This window comes from Gossypium hirsutum, chromosome A10, assembly GCF_007990345.1.
Source record: "Gossypium hirsutum isolate 1008001.06 chromosome A10, Gossypium_hirsutum_v2.1, whole genome shotgun sequence".
NCBI lineage: Eukaryota > Viridiplantae > Streptophyta > Magnoliopsida > Malvales > Malvaceae > Gossypium > Gossypium hirsutum.
Genome location: NC_053433.1, coordinates 19,540,050 through 19,560,392, shown reverse-complemented (window position 1 = coordinate 19,560,392; position 20,343 = coordinate 19,540,050). Strand labels below are relative to the sequence as shown.

The window sequence follows — 20,343 nt, the reverse complement described above, 5'->3', positions numbered from 1 at the left end:
GTAACATAAGTGATAAGTAATCATTTATCATTTTTCACAACTTTTCATTGAAAATATTTTATCATTTAATTTTTATTATAATATGTTAAAAAATTAAATCATTAAAAATATTAATTTTTTATTTTTTTAATGAATTATCAAACAAACCGTTGAGCAAAATAATTAAAATGTTATATAAAAACAGGAAAAGAACTTCAAAGAAATGGACGAAACCTATTCCAACTAGTGGATTCAATTCAATTCGATGACTTACCACATGTATTTTGATTTTTTTAAAATTGGATAAACTGTTAAAATAATCTCTCAATCTTAATTAATTTTTTATTAAATTATAAAAAGTTACATTTTGATTAATAATATTATCAAATTATAACATTTTGGTCATCATTAGTTAATAGTCGTTACAACCTTAACGGAAAAGTGACGCGGCACGTTAGTTCAAAGGTTAATATCTAATTTGATCCTTAAAACATAGTTAAAAATATTCGATTTGGCACATTTATAACTTTTTTTAACTATAATTCTAAATTATATAAAATTCTAGAAATATCAATAAAAAATCTTTAAAATTTTAAAAATTCATTATTTATTTTTTAAAATTGTACTTATGTAAAAAAATTTAAAACTAATCAAATTTTATACATAATTTCTAAAAAAATTATATAAAATCTAAAAAAAATTATGTAACATATTTTCTATATTATAAGGTCTTAGGGTCCCAATTGACGTAGGCAACCTAATTTTTTGCCACATGGATGCTGTAATAGCCCAAAATTGGGTCTAGTTGGAACAGAGGTTTCGGGACCACAAAATCCGAGATAGAAATAATTATTTTATGATTATTTTGAGGTCTATGATATGATTGCATGATTGTGTGAAAATTTCGTGAAGAAATTCTATGCATAAAGTGCTCAATTTGAAGTTAAGGACTAAATTGAATAAGTTGCAAAACTTGCATTCTAGAAGTTTCTAGTATGAAATTGCTTTGAAATATTAATTAGGAGGTCTTAAATAGAAATTTGACCAATTTCTAAGTGATGGACAAAAATTGGACATAGATGGAATTTTTGAAAGTTTAGTAAGGAATGGCATTTTGGTCATTTGGTAATTAAAAGAAATAAAAAGGGAAAATAAAGCCAAAATTGACTCATCTTTCTCATAGAGGCCGAAATTAGCATGGGGGAAGCCATGGCTAGGGTTTTCAAGCTTTCCAAGCTCAATAGTAAGTCCGTTATAACCCCGTTTTTCAAGTTCTTTACGTTTTTAGAATCCCGGTAATTTGATTAAGCTTATTCTAGCAATAATTTAAGCTAGGGTTCATATTTGGAAAAATACCCATAGGTGAAATGTGTTTATTTTGCTGTTTTATAATATAATATGAGGTTTTAAATTATGTTAGACAACTTGTGCTACTCGGTTTAGAGTGAAAACGAGTAAAATGGCTTAATCAGTAAAAATACCTAATAGTCATAAGTATATGTTAGAGTGAGAATTTGATGTTTCCATAGAAGGGAAAAGTGATCAGCATGTCATAAAACATAAGAATAAGGGATGAAGTTTAATTCCCGAGCCTAGGGGCAAAAGTGTAAATATGCAAAAGTTGAGGGGCAAAATTGTAATTTTTCCAAAGGTTGAGTTAAGGACTGTTTTGAATAGTAAATTGATTAAATAAGTAAAATATGATGTTTTAGATCCCGAAAAATGAGATTTGAACCTAGAATGAGAGAAAAATCGAAAATTGGGAAAGTTGGTAAAATGGCCGTTTTAGTATCGAGGTAAGTTCATATGTATAATAAGCATTAATTTATGCATGTTTCAATGTAAAATTGATATATTCAATATGATTTCCGAGGTGTTGAAAGTATGTAAGTTGGTATGATAATAATACAGCAATAATATTGTAATTTATATTTGAAAGTTAAATTTAGTGAATTAATTGAATTATATTAAATTAAATGATTATGGTGCCAAGTTTATGAATTGATTTAAAAATATGTCTATGGTACATGAAGTGCATTGAATTATCATACATAAATGTGATTCTATGATTAGGGATATTATGGGAAATTGTAAGTTCATATGATTTTTAATAAGGCAAAGTGTAATTTAATGTTATTGCCTTGATATTAAATGAGATGTAAGTTTATATGTAAGTAATACATCAATATTACTTGTATTATGATATTTTATAATAATATTGGAAATATGTTTGTGGATAATTACTTGATTGGTGAAATTGTTAGAAAAGAGAGAGAAATCCCGGTTGAACCTTCGGAAAGATTGGATGATACAGATAGTATGTAGCTATGTCACATGTATGGTGCTGAGTGCACATCATGTGTACAAGAGAGCTACAAGACATTATGATGTAGCTAGGTCGCATGGGTGATACTATGTGTACACCATGTAGACAAGAGAGCTACGGGATATATGTAGCTAGGTCGCATGCGTGGTTCCAAGTGAAGGACACCATGTAGACAAGAGAGCTACGAGATAAATTGGCTAGGTCACATGGGTGGTACTGAGTGTTCACCATGTGTACAAGAGAGCCAAACTATATGATGGGTGGAGCTATGTGCTGAAACCACCAAGTATCGAGGATTGATCCAAAGTGTTCAACGGGAGACTCTCTATGTATTGCTTTGTGAGTTTTGTGATAAATAAGTGTAGGAACTTGATTATGTGAATGATGTGTTCATTAAGTGACCAGGATGTGGTGAGGTTATAAACAAGTAAGTTATACATGAGGATGATTTTATGGTGACCTTGTGATCATGGGCCTATACTTGTGATGTATGAAATGTGGTGAAAATGATTTGTGATATGTATGTTAAAATGAGGTTAATACAAAGAAAGTGTGAATGAGTGAATTAGCAATAAAACTGTTTTGGACAGTAGTAGTGACGTGATTTTGAAAAATCACCAAAAATAGTAGAATAGAATCAGAGACTGAATGAGATATCAAATTAAAGCTTAAAGAGTCTATTTTCATATAAAAGAAACAGAGCAAGAAAAGGAGTTCTATATTTTGAGATATTTATGTTTTTGTGAGACTGGTTTAAAATGATTACGTGATCCCCTGTTCTGACTTTGGAAAATCACAAAATTTTGGATAAAAATAATTGGAGGCTTAAACTTATATTTTTAAAATCCCTAACAACAAGAACATTATCCGAGTTCTGTACTGTGAGATAATTAATTTTTAGTGAAGAGAGGTCAGAACTGTCAGAAAGTGAAACAGGGGAAATTTTAATGAATAAACTGTACTAATTGGCTAAACCAAAAATTATGAAAATTTTATGGTGGAAATATATGTGAGTCTAGTTTTAAGGGAAATTTACGGATCTTAATTTGGAGCTCTGTAGCTCGAATTATAAATAAGTAAGTGACTATGACTCGTGTGGACAGTTTGATATGAGCATTTATTAGTAAATTGTGAAATCGTACTTACAAGAATGCTATATACGTTAAGGATGTGGAATGGAGAGGAGGAGGAGGAAAATAAATATATGTGGAATGCATGGAAACTATGGTATATGAAATATTGATATAATGAAATAAATGATATGTGTTTATAAGAAAACAGAAAGAGAATGATATGTATCATGACATGTATATATATATATGACTAGTCTTAATGTAATGCTTGTTGGGTATGGAGTTGATTGAAATGGTTCAGGCAAACATGTTATTTTGCGTATCTGAATTGTGGTATTTTATAAAGATATGATCTAGTTTTAAATATGAATGCTTGATGATTAAGCTGAAGATATTTTGTAAGATGATAATCTTGGTATAAATGTATAAGTGGTACTATAGTAAACAAGGTAAAATGAGTATGAGAGACACATGTATGATGACATACAAATGCTATGTTTGTGGTTTAATTGACGATATTTAATCATTAAATGAATACCATGTTATATGCTTTTGATTTTGTATAAGTGTGTAAGAGATTAAGGTTGACCAAAGCTTGGAAAATAGCCTAGGTATATTCCACACAGGTAGAGACACGACCATGTGTCTCAGTCGTGTATGGAACACGACTTTGGGACACGGGTGTGTGGAGCCTTAAAGCATGAAATTTCCAAGATTTTCGTAAGTTCTCGGTTTAGTCCCGAACCCTTTCTAAAGTATGTTTTGGGCTTCGTAGACTCAAATAAGGGACTATGTGTAAGTGAATGAACGTTTTGAAATATGAATAAAATTTTATGGCCTGTATTTTAGTTTAATGTTTGTATGTTTGTCCGGTAACGCCTCGTACCTTATCCCGGCCTCGGGTACGGGTAAGGGGTGTTACAGATGCCAAATCACACACACACATATTTTTTTGCCACAAGGTCCTAGTGTCACAACTCATTGATCAAATGCATAAAAAGCGTCTCATAGAGGTCAATTGTAACAGTCTATTTTTTATTGGTGTCAAAAATAGTGGTTTCGGGAACACAAACCTCACAGTGATTCCGTAAATATTATTATTTAATATTTACGATTCAAATAGAGTATTATATTGAATTTTAATATGACCATTTGAATTATATTTTTTTTTGCTAATTGAACAAATATTTAAGTATAAGTGGTTTTGAAAAAATGAGATATCGAGACCTCGTTTCTATAAACCAAGCTTGTTAATATTTTTTATTAAATATTTATAGAGTTAATATATTAGTATATTAAAATTTGGTCCAATAATTTTAATGTTTGGCTAGCTAATTAAAGAAAAATGATTAAATCGTAAAAATTACAACTTCACTCACAATTGGTTTTTATTAATTAAATGGCTTATTTAGTTAATGGGTGAGGACTTTTATAGTAATTAAACCATAATGATAAAGCATGGACGGTTAATGGAAGAATTGAATTAAGATTAAGTGTTTTATAATATTATTATTAAATTAAACAAACGTTAAAATAGTAAAACAAAGTTTTCATTATATTTATTTGATTTTCCACCGAAATACTAAGGCTAAAAACACCATGAATAGAGCTTGAAGTTCGAATAATATAAGATTCATGCATGTAACTGTTCTAATTATCGGTTTTTCATAAATTTTATATTTTTAAGATTGTTGTGGCTTAATCTTTCTAGCTCAAGGATTAATTTGTAATTTTATTAAAGTTTTCAAAACTTGCCATTTATATTTTTGAAGTTTTTTAGTTGTTAATGGTTTTCTTTGAAGCTTGACGATGAGTTTAGACTAATTTGTAAAGTGATTTTGCATAGTTTTGAGTTTCAGGACTAAATTGCTAAATTGTTGAAATGGCATGAAATTCTTGTAAATTTCGTGACTTGAGGCTATTTTAGGATGATAATGAATTCAACACAATAGTTTTGGGCTTAATTATGAAAAATAATCTTGTTTCGGTTTTAGAGACTAAATTTAATAAAGTGCAAAATTTTAGAAAATTGTGAAAAATGCTAATAAAGGTCATTTGCATCAAATTAGATGTAATTTTGTAATTGAAGCTGATATTTGAAATAAATTATTGTTTAGATCAAGAGCCGGTTGATAATTGTGGAAAAGAGAAAATTGTTTATTAGTACCTGACATTACAATCTTTGTTGTTTAGCATTGGTAAGTTCATATGGTTTATTTTAGTATAATTTGTAATATTATATTGACTTGTGAATTGTACTTCATTGATTATGTGTATATATAATAAAATTTTCATAAATTGGTACAAGGCGAGAAAGTAATTGAATTGTAAAATGTTATATGATTTTATGCATTGAGCCCGGATGAACGTAGGATAAGATACAATTGGCATGTCAATAAGTTATTTTGTGCGCTGTACGAGATTGACTTATGATGAGATGATGATTCTTGACTTGTTATTATACACTAAATATACTAGAGTCTAGCATTTGTTGCGAATTACCAAGTTATATTTACAGTGATTCTGGCGTGTTTCTAGGGGCAGATGTAAAGCCTATGGGCTTGGCACTTGGTGTCCAGGCGTGTTTCTGGAGGAATGTTAGCCTACGGGCTAGGCACTTAGTGCTCAAGTGTGTTCTTGCTTGGATTGTCTCAATTGAGCATTTTGGCGTGTTTTTTGTGGATAAACACGTATCTGTATTTGTTCATATAGTTCATCAAGCTAAAGTTCAATGGTTAAATGATAGGATGTTGATATGTTCTTAATATTTGGTTATAATGCATTGTTGATGACTTTATATGTAACACCCTCAACTCGATCTAGTTCACCGGGTCTGAATCTTGGGTATTCTAACATAGAACACAAAACCTATAATAGCAAACTTTGGCTAACAACTCCAAATTACAAACAATCCTAGTTTAAAATTACATTCCAGAACTACATTTCGACAAATCAACAATATATTTAAATAAAAATAGTTATACAAAATAAATCGTTCTTAACACAATTATTTGATGAATACAAGCTTATTATATTAAACTCCTACCTAATAACTCTACAGCAGCACTATATGCATAATAATCCAATGTGCCACTTTCTTGGCGTAGTCCTGGCAGTATCCTTCTAAGCGCAGACCTTTGTTATAAAACCTGATACATAAAAACGAAATGAACAAGTTCAAAAGAACTTAGTGAGAGATAAATCGTTGTACCTTTGGCTAATATTTATGTAATGCAAGCACTATTACTCGTTTACTTAGCTAGAGCGAATACCATCACAATTCCAGATTTACTCATGTACACCAATTGTTGCATTCTTACTTGAATCAGGTCTTCAATCTATCAAATTAACTTATAGTCTAAACATACGTTTCTATACTCTTCTCTTGCTTAATAACCTATGAATTATCCTTTCCCAGACCCTTACATACTTAACATATATTCTCTTATTCAATTAAATCAAAACAACTATCACAGACAATAATCATGGGCATATACTTACACGATTGATGGATACCTGTGCCATTCATTTTCCACCAATTCACTAAGTCTTATACCATCTCCCACTGTCCTAATAATTTCCTTTACTATCAAACGTTATTCGAATCATTATAACAAAATATCATTGTTTTTCATATGAAAATATTATTCAGTTATCATGACCTCAAAGTCAACATTGTATAGTCAGATTTGGTGGATACTTTTTCACATATACGAGTTTTTATTGCTATTTACGAACATCTTCTGTCTTGTACATTTACACACTGATCTGTTTTTCTCAGTTAACTTCAATTAACTTATCCTTCTTATCAACTGATCAAACTTATACTGAACTCATCATACAATAGTCAATCACTTTATTCCATACTTATGGATATGAACATGTTAGAGATCCAAACAGAATACGTAATCTAGCTATACTAAGAATATACATTAGAGGCAAACAAACGATATACAAAATACGCCATAAGGCCTTATTATAGAATACGCCACAAGGGCAATTATACAGAATTTGCCATAAGGCAATCCATTCAGAGTACGCCACAAAGGTAATCCATTTAGAGTACGCCACAAAGGTTAACATGATGCACTTAGGCACCCCAAGATTGTTGTGTTTCCGATATGGATTTGCCTAAACTCACATAGCATGAGGTTTGCCCATCACCGCATTAGGGTGCAGAGAACCCTATTAGATAAATGTCGTTCAACAGTAGTGTGCCATGGTCATGGACTTTTTCTTCAGAATTTCATATCAAAGTTCGTGTTTATTATCCCGCGGATTTCATCAATTACCCCCGTAGTGACCCGACTCACTTTTCAAACTCTTTAGACTCAAACATATCCCAGACTCAATATTTCATATTACTCATTATACATCCAATAGAACTCACATTCAAACAAACTAATTTATTTCTTAACCTTATCATAACTCAATGCACATTTCTTCATGTATTTGGACTTATCAGATTTCATATCCATTATGCATACCATCTTCAACAATCATTCATGTACTCAATCAATTTTAACATAATTTCATTCCTATAGTCATATAAGTATCATATTCATACTATTTTATCCATGATTTCCAATTCATAGTTTGATCATTTTCATGTGGATATACTTTAGTATGGACAATATACATGCAAGGGTCAGAGTAGAGACTCACCTGACACTCACTTACAGAATCTTGAACTTTAGATCCAACTTCCATCATGAAACAACAACAACACCCACCCTGCTTACAGAACATAAGAACATCATTTAAACTTATTCAAATACCTCTTATCATTTTGTTAAACACTGACAATTTCCTTGCAAAACTTTAAACTTACATCTTACTGTTTATGCACCTCTTACCGACTTACTCATTTAGAATTTAACATGCAAAATGGTAATACTTACCCAGGGATGGAATAACCACTGATTAAATCCAGATTTTGAGCTTTCAGTTTACGGAGGAAGAAATATTGTTGGATCACAATAGAGGAACCAGAGAATAGTATATTCAAGAAGAAGAAAACTCTTCTCAAGGACTTTTCCACAAACATATATAGCCTTAACTCACTTACTATAATTCAACTCAATTGAATTCAGAGTTTGTCCTACTTAATGGTCTACAAATTCTGAGAGTAACATTAATGAGAATCCAAAAATAATAAATATCATATTAGTCTATCAAATTGATTCCTAACCAAAATACTTACAACGTAACTAACACAGTGACCTAGACAAACATGGCGTTATCTCAAATCATATATTGTTATAATAATATATCAAAACTTTTCCTTCTTTTTCCATAAACCCATCAACTTGGCTTGTATTTTGTTAGTTGAATGTTTTTAACAACAAATCTGCATTAACATTTTTATTGAAATAGTTAAAAATTTTAATTATTTAGATTAATTAATATTGTTATAATAGTAGTAGAGGGATTATTATTTGTCTAAAAATCTTAAATTTATACATAGTAAAGGATTAAAATCATAATATGACTAAAGACTCTATACCTAACATAAATTATACCAAATAAAAGTATAATGATTAAAGCTCAAATTTAAGTATGTTAAAGTGATCAAAACAATCATATATTTGAAAATAAACAGTAGCTAACAAATCGTCCCTAATATATTTAGTATAATAAAAAAATAAATATTTGATACTATTCCATCTATTTTTCATGGATTTATATATTGTAGGTTGAACTATTAGATTTATTATTTGAAATTAATTCATAATGCATATGAATGTGGGCAAAAAAATATTTATTATTCAAATTGACTTTCATTTTAATACAATATTTTATTATCAAAATTCAAGTTACTTAAAAAAATAAAAATTTCAATAAATTACTTCAAAAAATTTAATAGAAAAAATTTAATGGGTTTAACCTCAATTTTTAATTAATCTAAATTTTAAATTCAATAAATAAATAAATTAAGTTTTTAAAAATAAAAATATTAAGATTAAATAAAAACATATTTCAACCTTTAAATTTTTTATTTTTTTCCTATAATTTGCTGAAAAAAAAATTAATTAATATAAGGCTAACCATAGTAGTTTTCTTTTATAATAAAATAACACATTAGACTATATATAAAAGAAAAACCAACACCAAACAAACAGGACAGGAAATTATTTTATTAATTTTCGCTTAAATTTCTCTAACAACATCGGATATGACATTTTTCTTCTGAATTTTCTCATCTTCAACCTTCCAATTAGTAGGTACTATAGTCTATTGTCCTCTTAGTAGCCCTTTTAGATACTTTCAATGTGGAGAAGGCCAATATATAAACCTTTCCCTTTTCTAAATCCTCAGCTCAAAATTTCCACCATGGGAGCTGCTTCCTCCAATGCTCTTTGTTTTTCTTCAATCATCAGCAAAACGGCTCCAACACCGTCGTTTCTTACTAAACATACAATAACCCATTTTCGCAAACTCCCTCAAAGGTTTCGAAACGATGCCTATTCCAGCGTTTCTGCTAAAACCATTCATTCTTCTTCTCTCAACGCATTCCTTCAATCCAATGCAAACGACACGGCCGTAGCTTGGAACAAAGCGCCGGAGATTGTTATCAATGGAGATGGAAAAGCTGAGGCTTTTGGATGCAGGGACAAGGTCGTAATAGTGGTTCTTTTGGGATGGCTTGGGGCTAAAACCAAGCATTTAAAGCGATATGTGGAATGGAACAATTTAAGAGGAATCCACGCGGTTACTTTTTTAGTAGATGTTAAGGAATTGCTATGGTTTGATATTGGTGCAAGGCTTGAGCAGCGTGTATCTGAATTGGGAAATGAGTTGGCCAAGTGGGTTATGGAAGAAGAGGAAGATGGTCGTGAAAGGTGCTTCATTTTCCATGCTTTTAGCAACACTGGCTGGTTCCTGTAAGTTTAACGAATGGTTTTTTCTTCTCTTTTTCACTTTAAATTTTGGCTTGTGGAAAGTAAATTTGGGTATCGTTTGTTTTTGATTTATTTTTTTGGGGGGGAGGGGCAGATATGGTTCACTTCTTGACAGCTTTCAGAGAAGAGAGGGATTGAAAGAGAAGATAAGAGGAGTAATTATTGATTCAGGAGCAGCTGACCCTTTAAATCCTAAGGTTTTTGCTTTGTGTGTTGATTCTATGAGGTCTAATTACGATGCTTTAATGTTAATTATGGTTTTTGATCCATGAATTTGAGTTTTGAAATAAAGCTTTATCTCAAATTATGTACTTGAGTTCTTTATCTGATATTTACTAAAGACCTGGTTTTAGGTAGGATACAATGGAATTAATAAGATCCAAGCTTTGGGTATGATGGATGGGTGATGGATGATTACTGAGTTCGCTTTGAGTCTTGAAATAAATCTTTATGTCAAATTTTGAAGTTGAGTTTAGCTGATATTACTATCGATCTGGTCCTAAATAGCATACCATGAAATTAATAAGATTCAAGCTTATGTAAATAAAAAAAATAAAAAAAAATGATGGATTGTGATTAATCTGGCCTTTGATCCAAGAGAATGAGAATGTGTCCAGGTTGTGGATATGAACATTTGGAAATTTCTGCAGCTGGCAGCTCTATATATTTGATCGAAGTTAACATCTCCGTGTAATGCTTTGTTTACTCTCTCTTGAAACCTTGGATTCAGGTATTAACAGTGGAAAAGACTGAAATGTGTATTAGATTATCATATTGGTTCTGAAAAATTATACCTGCGACTACTGATTTGCAGGCAGATGCAAATGTTTCTGTCCTCTGGATGGTCAAATAATAGGCTTCCAACTTTTTGACATCTTTACTTATTCCAACTTTGTTAAGTTCTCTATCATACTATTTTGATTTTTTTCCCAAGACTCTCTGTAATTTTACAATAAGAGGTTAAAGGCATCAACGTCGGGAGCTTCTTGGACAGGACTCTCATCCTATCCTAGAATACTCACAGTATTTGAGCTGACTAGTTGTTTCGGTTTTCTTTTGTTCCCTTAAAAAATCTGGGAAGTTACACATTGTATCTCTAGCATTAAAATAGAACACAGTTAAATTTCTTTGACCTCATTTGCTGCCATATAAGATTGTAGGTTTCCGGCCTTGGACTTTGTAATATGATTTTGATGAAGTAATTGTATGCTCATTTTGAAAACAATGGCCTTTCTAATTAAATCAACTGGGAAAGTAGTGATGATTTACATATTCTCTTCATCTTTGCAGGTCTGGGCAGCCGGTTTCGCTGCTGCTATACTGAAGAAACAGAGCTCTTTAGTAAATGGACTAGAAAGTGTAGAGACAAATTCAAAATTACAGAAAGTGGAACCTGGGATAATTGAATCTGTGCTGCTATCTGCCCTGGAAAAGCTCTTCAAATTTGTTCTAAATATGCCCGATGTTAACCGGTACATTTCCCTTTATGCCATTTATTGGTTTCCATATAACGTTAAATGACCCTAAATATGCTTTCACACCTACATGCCATACAATCTACGCTCTATGAATATGATCATATCTTGTAATTGCGAGGAATGATGGACTAATGCAAACTATTACTTTTTCCTCGTTATATGCAGAAGGTTAAGAAAAACGATCAATGCTATCATGCAGCACACTCCTCCCTGTCCTCAGCTATATCTTTATAGCACAGCTGATAAAGTCGCTCCGTATAAATCAATCGAGTTGTGTATTGAAGAGATGAGAAAGAAGGGGATAAAAGTATTCTCCTTCAACTTTGGCACATCTCCGCACGTCGACCACTATCGGGCTTTTCCAAACATATATTCATCTCAGCTTCATAATTTTTTGAAAGAATGTTTTGCTGTTAAACAAAGATGAACCCTCCAAATACTTGAGTCAGTCCATTTGTTTTTTCTTGTATTCTGATATTTCTTCCAGAACAGCCCCAAAAAGATACCATGCATCGGCGTCTATTATTATATGGATGCATTCTTTCAGTACTCATAACGTTGGAGGCAGATTGTTGAAATATATTAGATATTTTAGCCACTGCTATAAACTCTACTGCTGTTTGTAGCCATGGAAATGAAGATTATGATATTTTTGTTGATTTCATAATTATTTTTTGCCTAAACTGGTTGAGTTAGGTTGGCTTGTCATTTGGGTTGCTGTGGTTATTTAGCTTGTGTTTCTTGTGGTTAAAAGCCACACTAATGCTAACAAGATTTTAGTTTGGCAAAGAGTTTTTAATGTCGAAATAAATAAGGCTTTTATTAGGTAATTATACATGATTAGAGCCAACTGTTTAAATGCAAGTGGGTGGCCAACTTTTAGAATGAAAGCAACTTTGAAGTTTGGGGAGAACAAAAGTAAAAATTTTGTTTAAAAAAAGACTTAAATTAAGTACTTGATAAAACTGATATTGTTTTATTTCGTGCATAATCTTATTGTGTGTAGTGCTTAATCTGCCATAAATAATATAGTAGAGAAATATTAACATATTCATTTTCCTTTCCAATAGTTCATTGCAACTCAACTACATCACTGAAACAATAAACTTTCTTGGAGTCCATTACAATTGGGATATAAAAACAATTAGAAATTTTACTTTTTTCTTTTCTTTAAATTTGATTCCTCATATGTGCTGCAATTTTTGCAGAACATACATATAGCATGAAATACATATCATAAACAAACTTGGTTTTTGAAAATACATTTATAAGAAAACTTGGGTGGTGTTTGTTGAACATTGAGAAGCTCTTTCTAACAGTTTAACATGGTGGCAAATCCTTGGGTGGAGGCAGAATTGATTGATCAGCTCCTTTTCCATCTTCAACCTCAAATGCCATTTTCAATCCCCACCCAGTATGGAGCTCCAAATGACAATGCATAAACCAAACACCTAAACCAGCAAAATCCAATGAAATTTGAAGTTATATTACTTGAACTCGAGCAATTCAATAATGAAAACAAATTGAGTTCGTGATGGTACCTGGATTGTCTGCTCTAAACCGAATGGCGGTCCAACCTCCAGTCGGAACACCAACTGTGTTCCTTTCAACAGGATCGACCAAGTTGTACTTTGCCGGATCTTTGACAGGATCGAAGTTTCCGATACCGGTTCCAACCACGAAGAAGTTATAGCCATGGAGATGGAATGGATGTGACTCAACTGTAAGGAGATTAGTGTCTTGTAGCACTAGCTCAACTGTAGAATTGAAGGCTATTTTGCTAAGCCTTGTCCCATGTGCAGTGCCAAGATTGGCTGTTAAGGGTGCACCAGTATAGTTAAATGGCTTAGGAGGTTTATCAGGGAAATCAGTTCTAAAAACTCCACTGATGTTGAAGTAATGAGCTTGGAGAAGTCCAATTTTAGGCATCACAAAAGAAATATTGTTCAACGAGGCTAAGATTCTTGTCCCATTAACGCATGTCGGGCAAGAATCTTTGCCGAAACCAACCGTGTAGAACAGTTTTCGATCAACCTTAAGGGGAACATTTGCAGGAAAATTTGCAGAGTTTAAGCTCTTGAGCTTTTTGTTGTAACTCAAAGCGAAATCTGTGTCATTGGAAGCTGGTAACTGAGGAAGTGTAGGAAGAACAGTGTTGGGGATTCCGTTGTATTGGAATATCCCTGTCGCGGTTTTGTTGTCTACAGGTATTGGAGCATCCATGAAAGGCCTAGCAGCCATGAAATATCTCCCAGGGGATTGGTTGGCTTGTATTAGAACGTTCGTGGTTTGCCCTGGTGCAATCAGTATCGCTTGAGTGACGAACGGTTTTGTATAAACTGCGTCCACCTCTACTACTGTCATGTTATGACTGGCAATCGCAAAGAAAAGCTCATCGTTGAGGGCAGCATTGATGATTCTTAGCAAGTATGTTTTCCCGGATTCGACTTCCATTGCAAATGTATCTGAAAAGTGAAAACATTAAGGATTGAACATGTAACAGAACATGTTTTCCAACAAAATTTCTTCAAAGTTTCAACTTACGTTTCTCAGAACATGGAAAAAGAGGTCCAGGTTTCCCATTGATAGTGTGTGCATCCGACATGTTTGGTGGCAATCCCATGTTATTTCCTTGCTTGACAATCTCTTCAACATCTTTGTGCCACCATTCCCCTGCACCATGAATACAGTTTTCATCATCATCACAGAAAGGAACTCGTAAATCAATCAAAAAAATCAACCCTGGAACCGACCTAATACAACAAGCTGTTCCATGTTCGGCTTCGGGAACGGATATGGCATTCCTTGTTTCGGCATGATGACAATGGCTCCATACACCGTAGCCCTTAGCCAAAGAATGTGTGCATGCCACCATAAAGTTCCTCTTTGCCCTGTTACATTGAAGTCGTAACCGTAGCTATTCCCTGTCTTAATCGGACATTGTGTTATGTAAGCCGGTCCATCCGCCCAACCATTTCGATATTGCTTCAATCCATGCCTAAACAGATCATCAAACAACAAATTATAAGAAACCTTGTTGCAATGTTTTTTTTTCCTGCATATTAATAAAAAATCTTACCAGTGAATGGACATGTTATATTTTGCATGGTTTGTAACATTGACAATAACTCTGTCTCCCTCTCTAGCATAGATTGTAGGCCCTGGAAACCTCCCGTTTACCGTTACGATTGGCTTTGCATGGCACAGTCTGCTAACATTCTTCACTTGAATCTGTTTAAAAACACATCATCAAGTGAAACAGCTGAAATATTACAAAAATTATATAAAATGCTCAGTTTTTGATTGACTCACATCAAACTGGTACTTCCTTACAGCAGCTTCTGCTGGAAAAGAAATGAATGCAATTAAACCGACCAGAAAAAGGGTCGTTTTGGAAACGAAATCACCATTGATAGCCATTCTAGCTGAGCTAAAAGCTTTTAAAACTTTTCGGTGCTTGTATGGATATGAGACATGAAGTTGAACATATCAAGTATTTGTATAAGCTTTAAAAGAAAGGGGTAAAATTATAGGAATATAAGAAGAAGAGAATGAAGCTGATTAGGTAAAAGTTGCATAGTCTCCATATGTCAAAGCTTGTAAGCAAAATACTGAAAGAGACATTCAGTGCCATTGATAGGCGTAGAGGTTGAGATTGTGAATCTAAGGAAGGAAAATGCTGAAAGAAACTCCCCGTATCCAATTTTTTTTAAAAGATTCAAAAATTTGAGATTGAAAGGTATATACCAACCTAATCCTACATACAACACCAAGCTTTACCGCTAAGGAAGGCACTTTTTTTAACCTCATGTTGCATGCTCCTTTCTACTTTATAAAATGATATGTTATATTTTAAATCTGGTTTACGGAATTCAACAATCAATAATTAATCGAATTAACCAAAATTTTTAGTGAAATTCTTTTTAGCATTGTTTATTGATTAAAAAACTAATAGAGAGAGGCTTACTTCTAAGCATTTTGTAGCATTTCTTTGTAAGTCTGAGTTTGCTTATTAATGGGCACATATGCTTTGCAGAGAAACTTTGTATTGCTTGTTACCAAACCATTTTGAAAATAGAAAAGAAGTATGGAAATGGAGGAATATCAACCTTAAAGTAAAGAAATGAGAAACATTGTGTGGAATAGTTGTTTTTGGATGGATTTATTATAATCATGAAATACCTGCTTTTTATTAGCAATTTTTTCATTTCAGCTTTATCTTTCTCACTCTCCTTATATGGGTTTCACTAATAATCACAATCTTGCTTCTCAAACCTGTAAATAGTAATCGCATAAATATCAAAATCCAAATTATAAATAAAAATTCATTTTTCAATAAAACTTTATTAAAAAAAATACATACAAAATCATAAATTTTTTTTTTCATTTTCTAAGGTGACATTTTTTTATTAAAATAATAATTTTATCGTAAAAAGTACTTCTAAATATTTTTTTTATTTTTAAATTTTAATAATCAAGATTAAATTGATAGAATGTGTAAAATTGAGGGTTTTTGTTTTTTTAGAATTAGAATTAAACTGATAAAATTTGTAAATATTGAAGAGATAAATTTATTATTATGTCATTCCATTAGTGGTTTATCGGAAGAGTAACCAAAATATTAAATTTAGGTAACATTAAGAACTAATACAGAAAAATATAAAACTAAGTGACCAAAAAAATATATTAATAATTGAGTGACTTATTATAGAATTTATCCTAATTTTTGGGTTGCAGCTATCCGAAGTTGGATGCATTGCCCGCAAAGACATATTAGACATCCAAACATTTAGCAAAGCCCAAACTGTTTAACTTATATGAGCCTAATTAGCCCAAGAGACCAACAAAACCATATCACTAAGAGGGCCATTGTTGAGCACTTTGCATCAAACCCACAAACCTCTCCCTCTCGCCAACTTCAAAACTTGAGGTTTTGGCGGTGAGATTAAAAATAATAGGTGCGATGAGATTAGTTATTGCGGCAGTGAGATGAAATATTGTAAAAGTGAAATTAAAAATAGTGATGAGATATGTGTTTGGATTCAATCACAAGATGGTAGTAATAAATGACTATAAAGAATAATAAATTAAAATAAATATATATAATAAAAATTAAAAAATATATGTATTTTAAAGTTAAAAAATATTAAAGTGTTTAAAATATTAAAAACATTAGTTTAAAATGTTATCGCTGCTCCTTGCTATCTTCGTTACATTAAAAGTTTTATATAATTCAATTTATAAATTATTTGAAAATTTAATACATAATTAAAAATTTATTGTAACATTATTTAAATATTTTAATCAATATATAGTAATAATAAAATAATAAATAAAAAAGTTTAAAAACCTCTAAATCAAAATAAGTAAAAGTAAATAAATTGCAATTGGAAACGGAAATATAAAAATGCATTGGAAACCATATGTATTAATTTATTAAAATTAAATTAATAAAGTTATTTTAAAAGTTAAAATTCAATAAAGAAAAGCAAAAGAAGTTAGAGGAAAGAGAATGATATAAATGGTCAATTGAATCTTAGTTCAATTGGTATAGACATTGTTATCAATGTAGGAGGGTATGAATTTGATTGCACTGAAACGCATTATCCTTCTATCTATACTGAAGTTGCATTTCAATCATCAATTCCACATCACTTACATAAGTTATATGTTTAAAATTGTGTTTTTGGATGCAAATCTTCACATAATTTTTTATCACTGAGTTCTTTTTCCTTTTTATAAAGACATAGCTTATGGAGTTTTATAAATTTGAGAGATGAAATTAAAGTATAGCAAGTGTTTCACTTGTTATTTGGAATATTTTAACACTATAAGTAAGTTGAAATTTTATTATGTATTCTTAAGTTGTATCTAAAAATAAATAAACAAATAAGACATGTGACCAAATCTCAACCTCAATTTTTACTACTCATATATCGAATATATATTTTTTAATATGTATTATAAAAACACATATCTTACCCTTAACTTGCTTTTCTGTATGGGATAATCTTTTTCCCTTTTAAACACAAATTTGTAATAGATTTGATCTTAAAATATAAGATTTCCCTTGATTTTTGATTTTTTAAAATATTTTTCTTTCCTGGAAATTGAAAAACATATTTAGTAAATAGAAATAAAAAAATATGTTTGATACTTTTATGATAGAAACATAAAAAATTAAAATAAGGGTTAGTTTTTACTACACTTACTATGTCCTTTTTTAGCTCTGTATATATTTTTTTATATTTAGCTCTGTTTGTGAAATTGTGCCAAATATTTTCTCATGAAATAAATGCATTACATTTATATGGATTCAAACTATGTTAATAAAGTTTGATGTTTAAAAAATATTGAAAAAAATTATTTGTGTTTTATATGAATTTAAAAATGGGTGAATTTACTTTTTAAAGTTACAATCCTCAACTTTTTTCGGTCTTACAAAATATTTGTAGTGAAAATAATTTTTTTTTGTTTAATTTTCATTTTCATTTTTTAAAGAGTATACTAAATAGTTTTTCTTCAATATTTTTTATTGAGAAAATATTTGATAAATTAAATTTTTAGACTTTACAAATAGGGTTAAGGGTTGACGAGTTTTCTATAAAAGTATAGCAAAATATTTAAAAAAAATAGTTTTTATAAAATTATTTATGGACTATAAAAAAATTTTGTCAATGTATCAAATAGATAATCCTTTTTTATTTACTAAAAAGACAAAAAAATAAATTTTTAATTCCTAAAATCAAACCCAACCTAAAATTTTAAAATTTCAAATGCTTTTTTAGATAAAATTAATTTAATATCAAGATCCACACAAAATTTATTCATTTCAATTTTTGGTCCATTGTTTAGAAAAAGACAAACAGAATTTGATGATGTAATACATTCAAGAAAAACTAAATAGTAAATATCAAAGTGTGGATGTTGTTCTAGAAGTTGGCACATGTCATTCAAAAACATCCACTTACTCACCTGATTTAGATTTTATATACTCTTATTATTAAGTGAAGCCGTTGTTGTCATTTGACTAAGGATCTCATCTCAGTCTAACCTCTCTTTAATTTTAACCTACTTCCATCCCCTGACACAATATCACATGCATCCTTCAACTTACACATCTCATGTGGTTCGGCTACTTATTTTGACCCCTTTTTTTTTATTAGAAAAATCAATTCACTAAACTTATATAACTTTTTCAATGAAGTTTCTTTTCCTTTTGCAATCGACCAACCCAAAAATAGACAGGGCATAAAAATATGTAGACACAAGGACATTGAATACTATATCATATAAAACAAACAAATTTGATGTCAAGAATCACATAATTTTAGAAAACAAACACGTGGTTTAAGAATAAAAAGAAAATTGAAAGTATGATTTAAAATTATTAGTGTTTGTTGAAGTAAAATGAGTTAGAAAGTTGTTGAATGACATTCCACAATGTTATTTACAACCATCGAAATAGTTAAAATTTTATTTTATTTGATTTGATAATTTTATGAAGAAAATTTTTGGACTTGATTATGTATTGTTTTATTGAAGATATTCTTGGTCTATTTATGAAAATTAATCCTTAGCATTTAAATTGGATTTGTGTGAATCAATTAAGTCCTTAAAATGCGGAGATGTGATCGAGATAGTAGTGGTGATTTTGGAGAGCATATCTTCGAGTGATTTTATTTTGATTGTCATTGATGTAATAGCTATTTTCAAGAAGTTACTTTGTATTAACTTAGATTTTACGTTAGTAACCGAAATTGATATATACTTTTGGGGCTTGTATAAGTTTTATAAAAGAGTTTATTGAGTGTATTCCAATATGTTTATTTGAGGAACTATTTTGTGAGAGAGTGCAAATTGAACTGTAAACATTGTTGAGTGTTAACTGCCCAAGTTTTTAGGGGGAGGATTTGGAGGTTAATTGTAACACCTATTGCCTGACACGATCACCAAGTCTAAACTATAAGATGTCATATTCGTTGTCGCAACAAATATTGTCAAGTACACCGTAAATAAATCATTCAAACATTTCATCATGTCATAAACACATTCATAATATGATATAGAATTAAACTCGAGCCTTAATCGAGATTGCAAAAGCTCAATTGCTATTCCAAACATGAAATAGGATAAAATTACAAAATTTCCAAAATTTCCAAAATAGGTATTGATACCCATATAGGTACTAATACCATTTTAAACTTTGATGTTTTAGAAAAATTGAATTAAGAACAAATGTATCAATATCAAGCATAAAGTACCAATACCTTTGTCAAGGTATTGATACCTTATCTCTGTACCAATACCATTTTTAGGTTCAATGTTTAAAAATGAAAAAAAAAACATTAATGTATTGATACCCCTTTTAAAGTATCGATACCTCTGTGCCAAATGTTAAAATCTTGCATTTTGGTATCTTTCTCATGCCAACAAAACAAAACCAATCCAATTTCACAACATTCCATCCAATGTGCCACAATTTGACACCCAATCAAACCAATTTAAACCATTTATTCATTCCCAGTCAACAAATTCAACATAGCTTTACTTTTGCACAAAGCATACTATTTTAACTTATTCAA

At 30.7% G+C, this 20,343-nt stretch overlaps 2 protein-coding genes across 3 annotated transcripts; one reads left to right on the top strand and one right to left on the bottom strand.

Moving 5' to 3' along the window:
- The first annotated feature begins 9,499 nt into the window (after positions 1-9,499).
- LOC107916325 (transmembrane protein 53) lies at positions 9,500-12,428 on the top strand. 2 transcript variants are annotated; one of them, XM_016845571.2, is made up of 4 exons: positions 9,500-10,262; positions 10,375-10,477; positions 11,571-11,752; positions 11,924-12,428. In XM_016845571.2, exons 1-4 carry the CDS (start codon positions 9,649-9,651, stop codon positions 12,183-12,185), a joined length of 1,161 nt encoding a protein of 386 aa, XP_016701060.1. In that variant the 5' UTR covers positions 9,500-9,648; the 3' UTR covers positions 12,186-12,428. The 2 variants fall into 2 exon arrangements, with proteins under 2 accessions (XP_016701060.1, XP_016701059.1); XM_016845570.2 differs by having other exon boundaries at positions 9,504-10,262; positions 10,369-10,477.
- A 362-nt stretch (positions 12,429-12,790) lies between these two features.
- Positions 12,791-15,277, bottom strand: LOC107916326 (laccase-11). The gene is made up of 6 exons (XM_016845572.2): positions 15,071-15,277; positions 14,838-14,989; positions 14,512-14,756; positions 14,303-14,431; positions 13,300-14,223; positions 12,791-13,209 (listed from the first exon to the last, which is right to left on the bottom strand). Exons 1-6 carry the CDS (start codon positions 15,176-15,178, stop codon positions 13,079-13,081), a joined length of 1,689 nt encoding a protein of 562 aa, XP_016701061.1. The 5' UTR covers positions 15,179-15,277; the 3' UTR covers positions 12,791-13,078.
- Between the last annotated feature and the right edge of the window lie 5,066 nt (positions 15,278-20,343).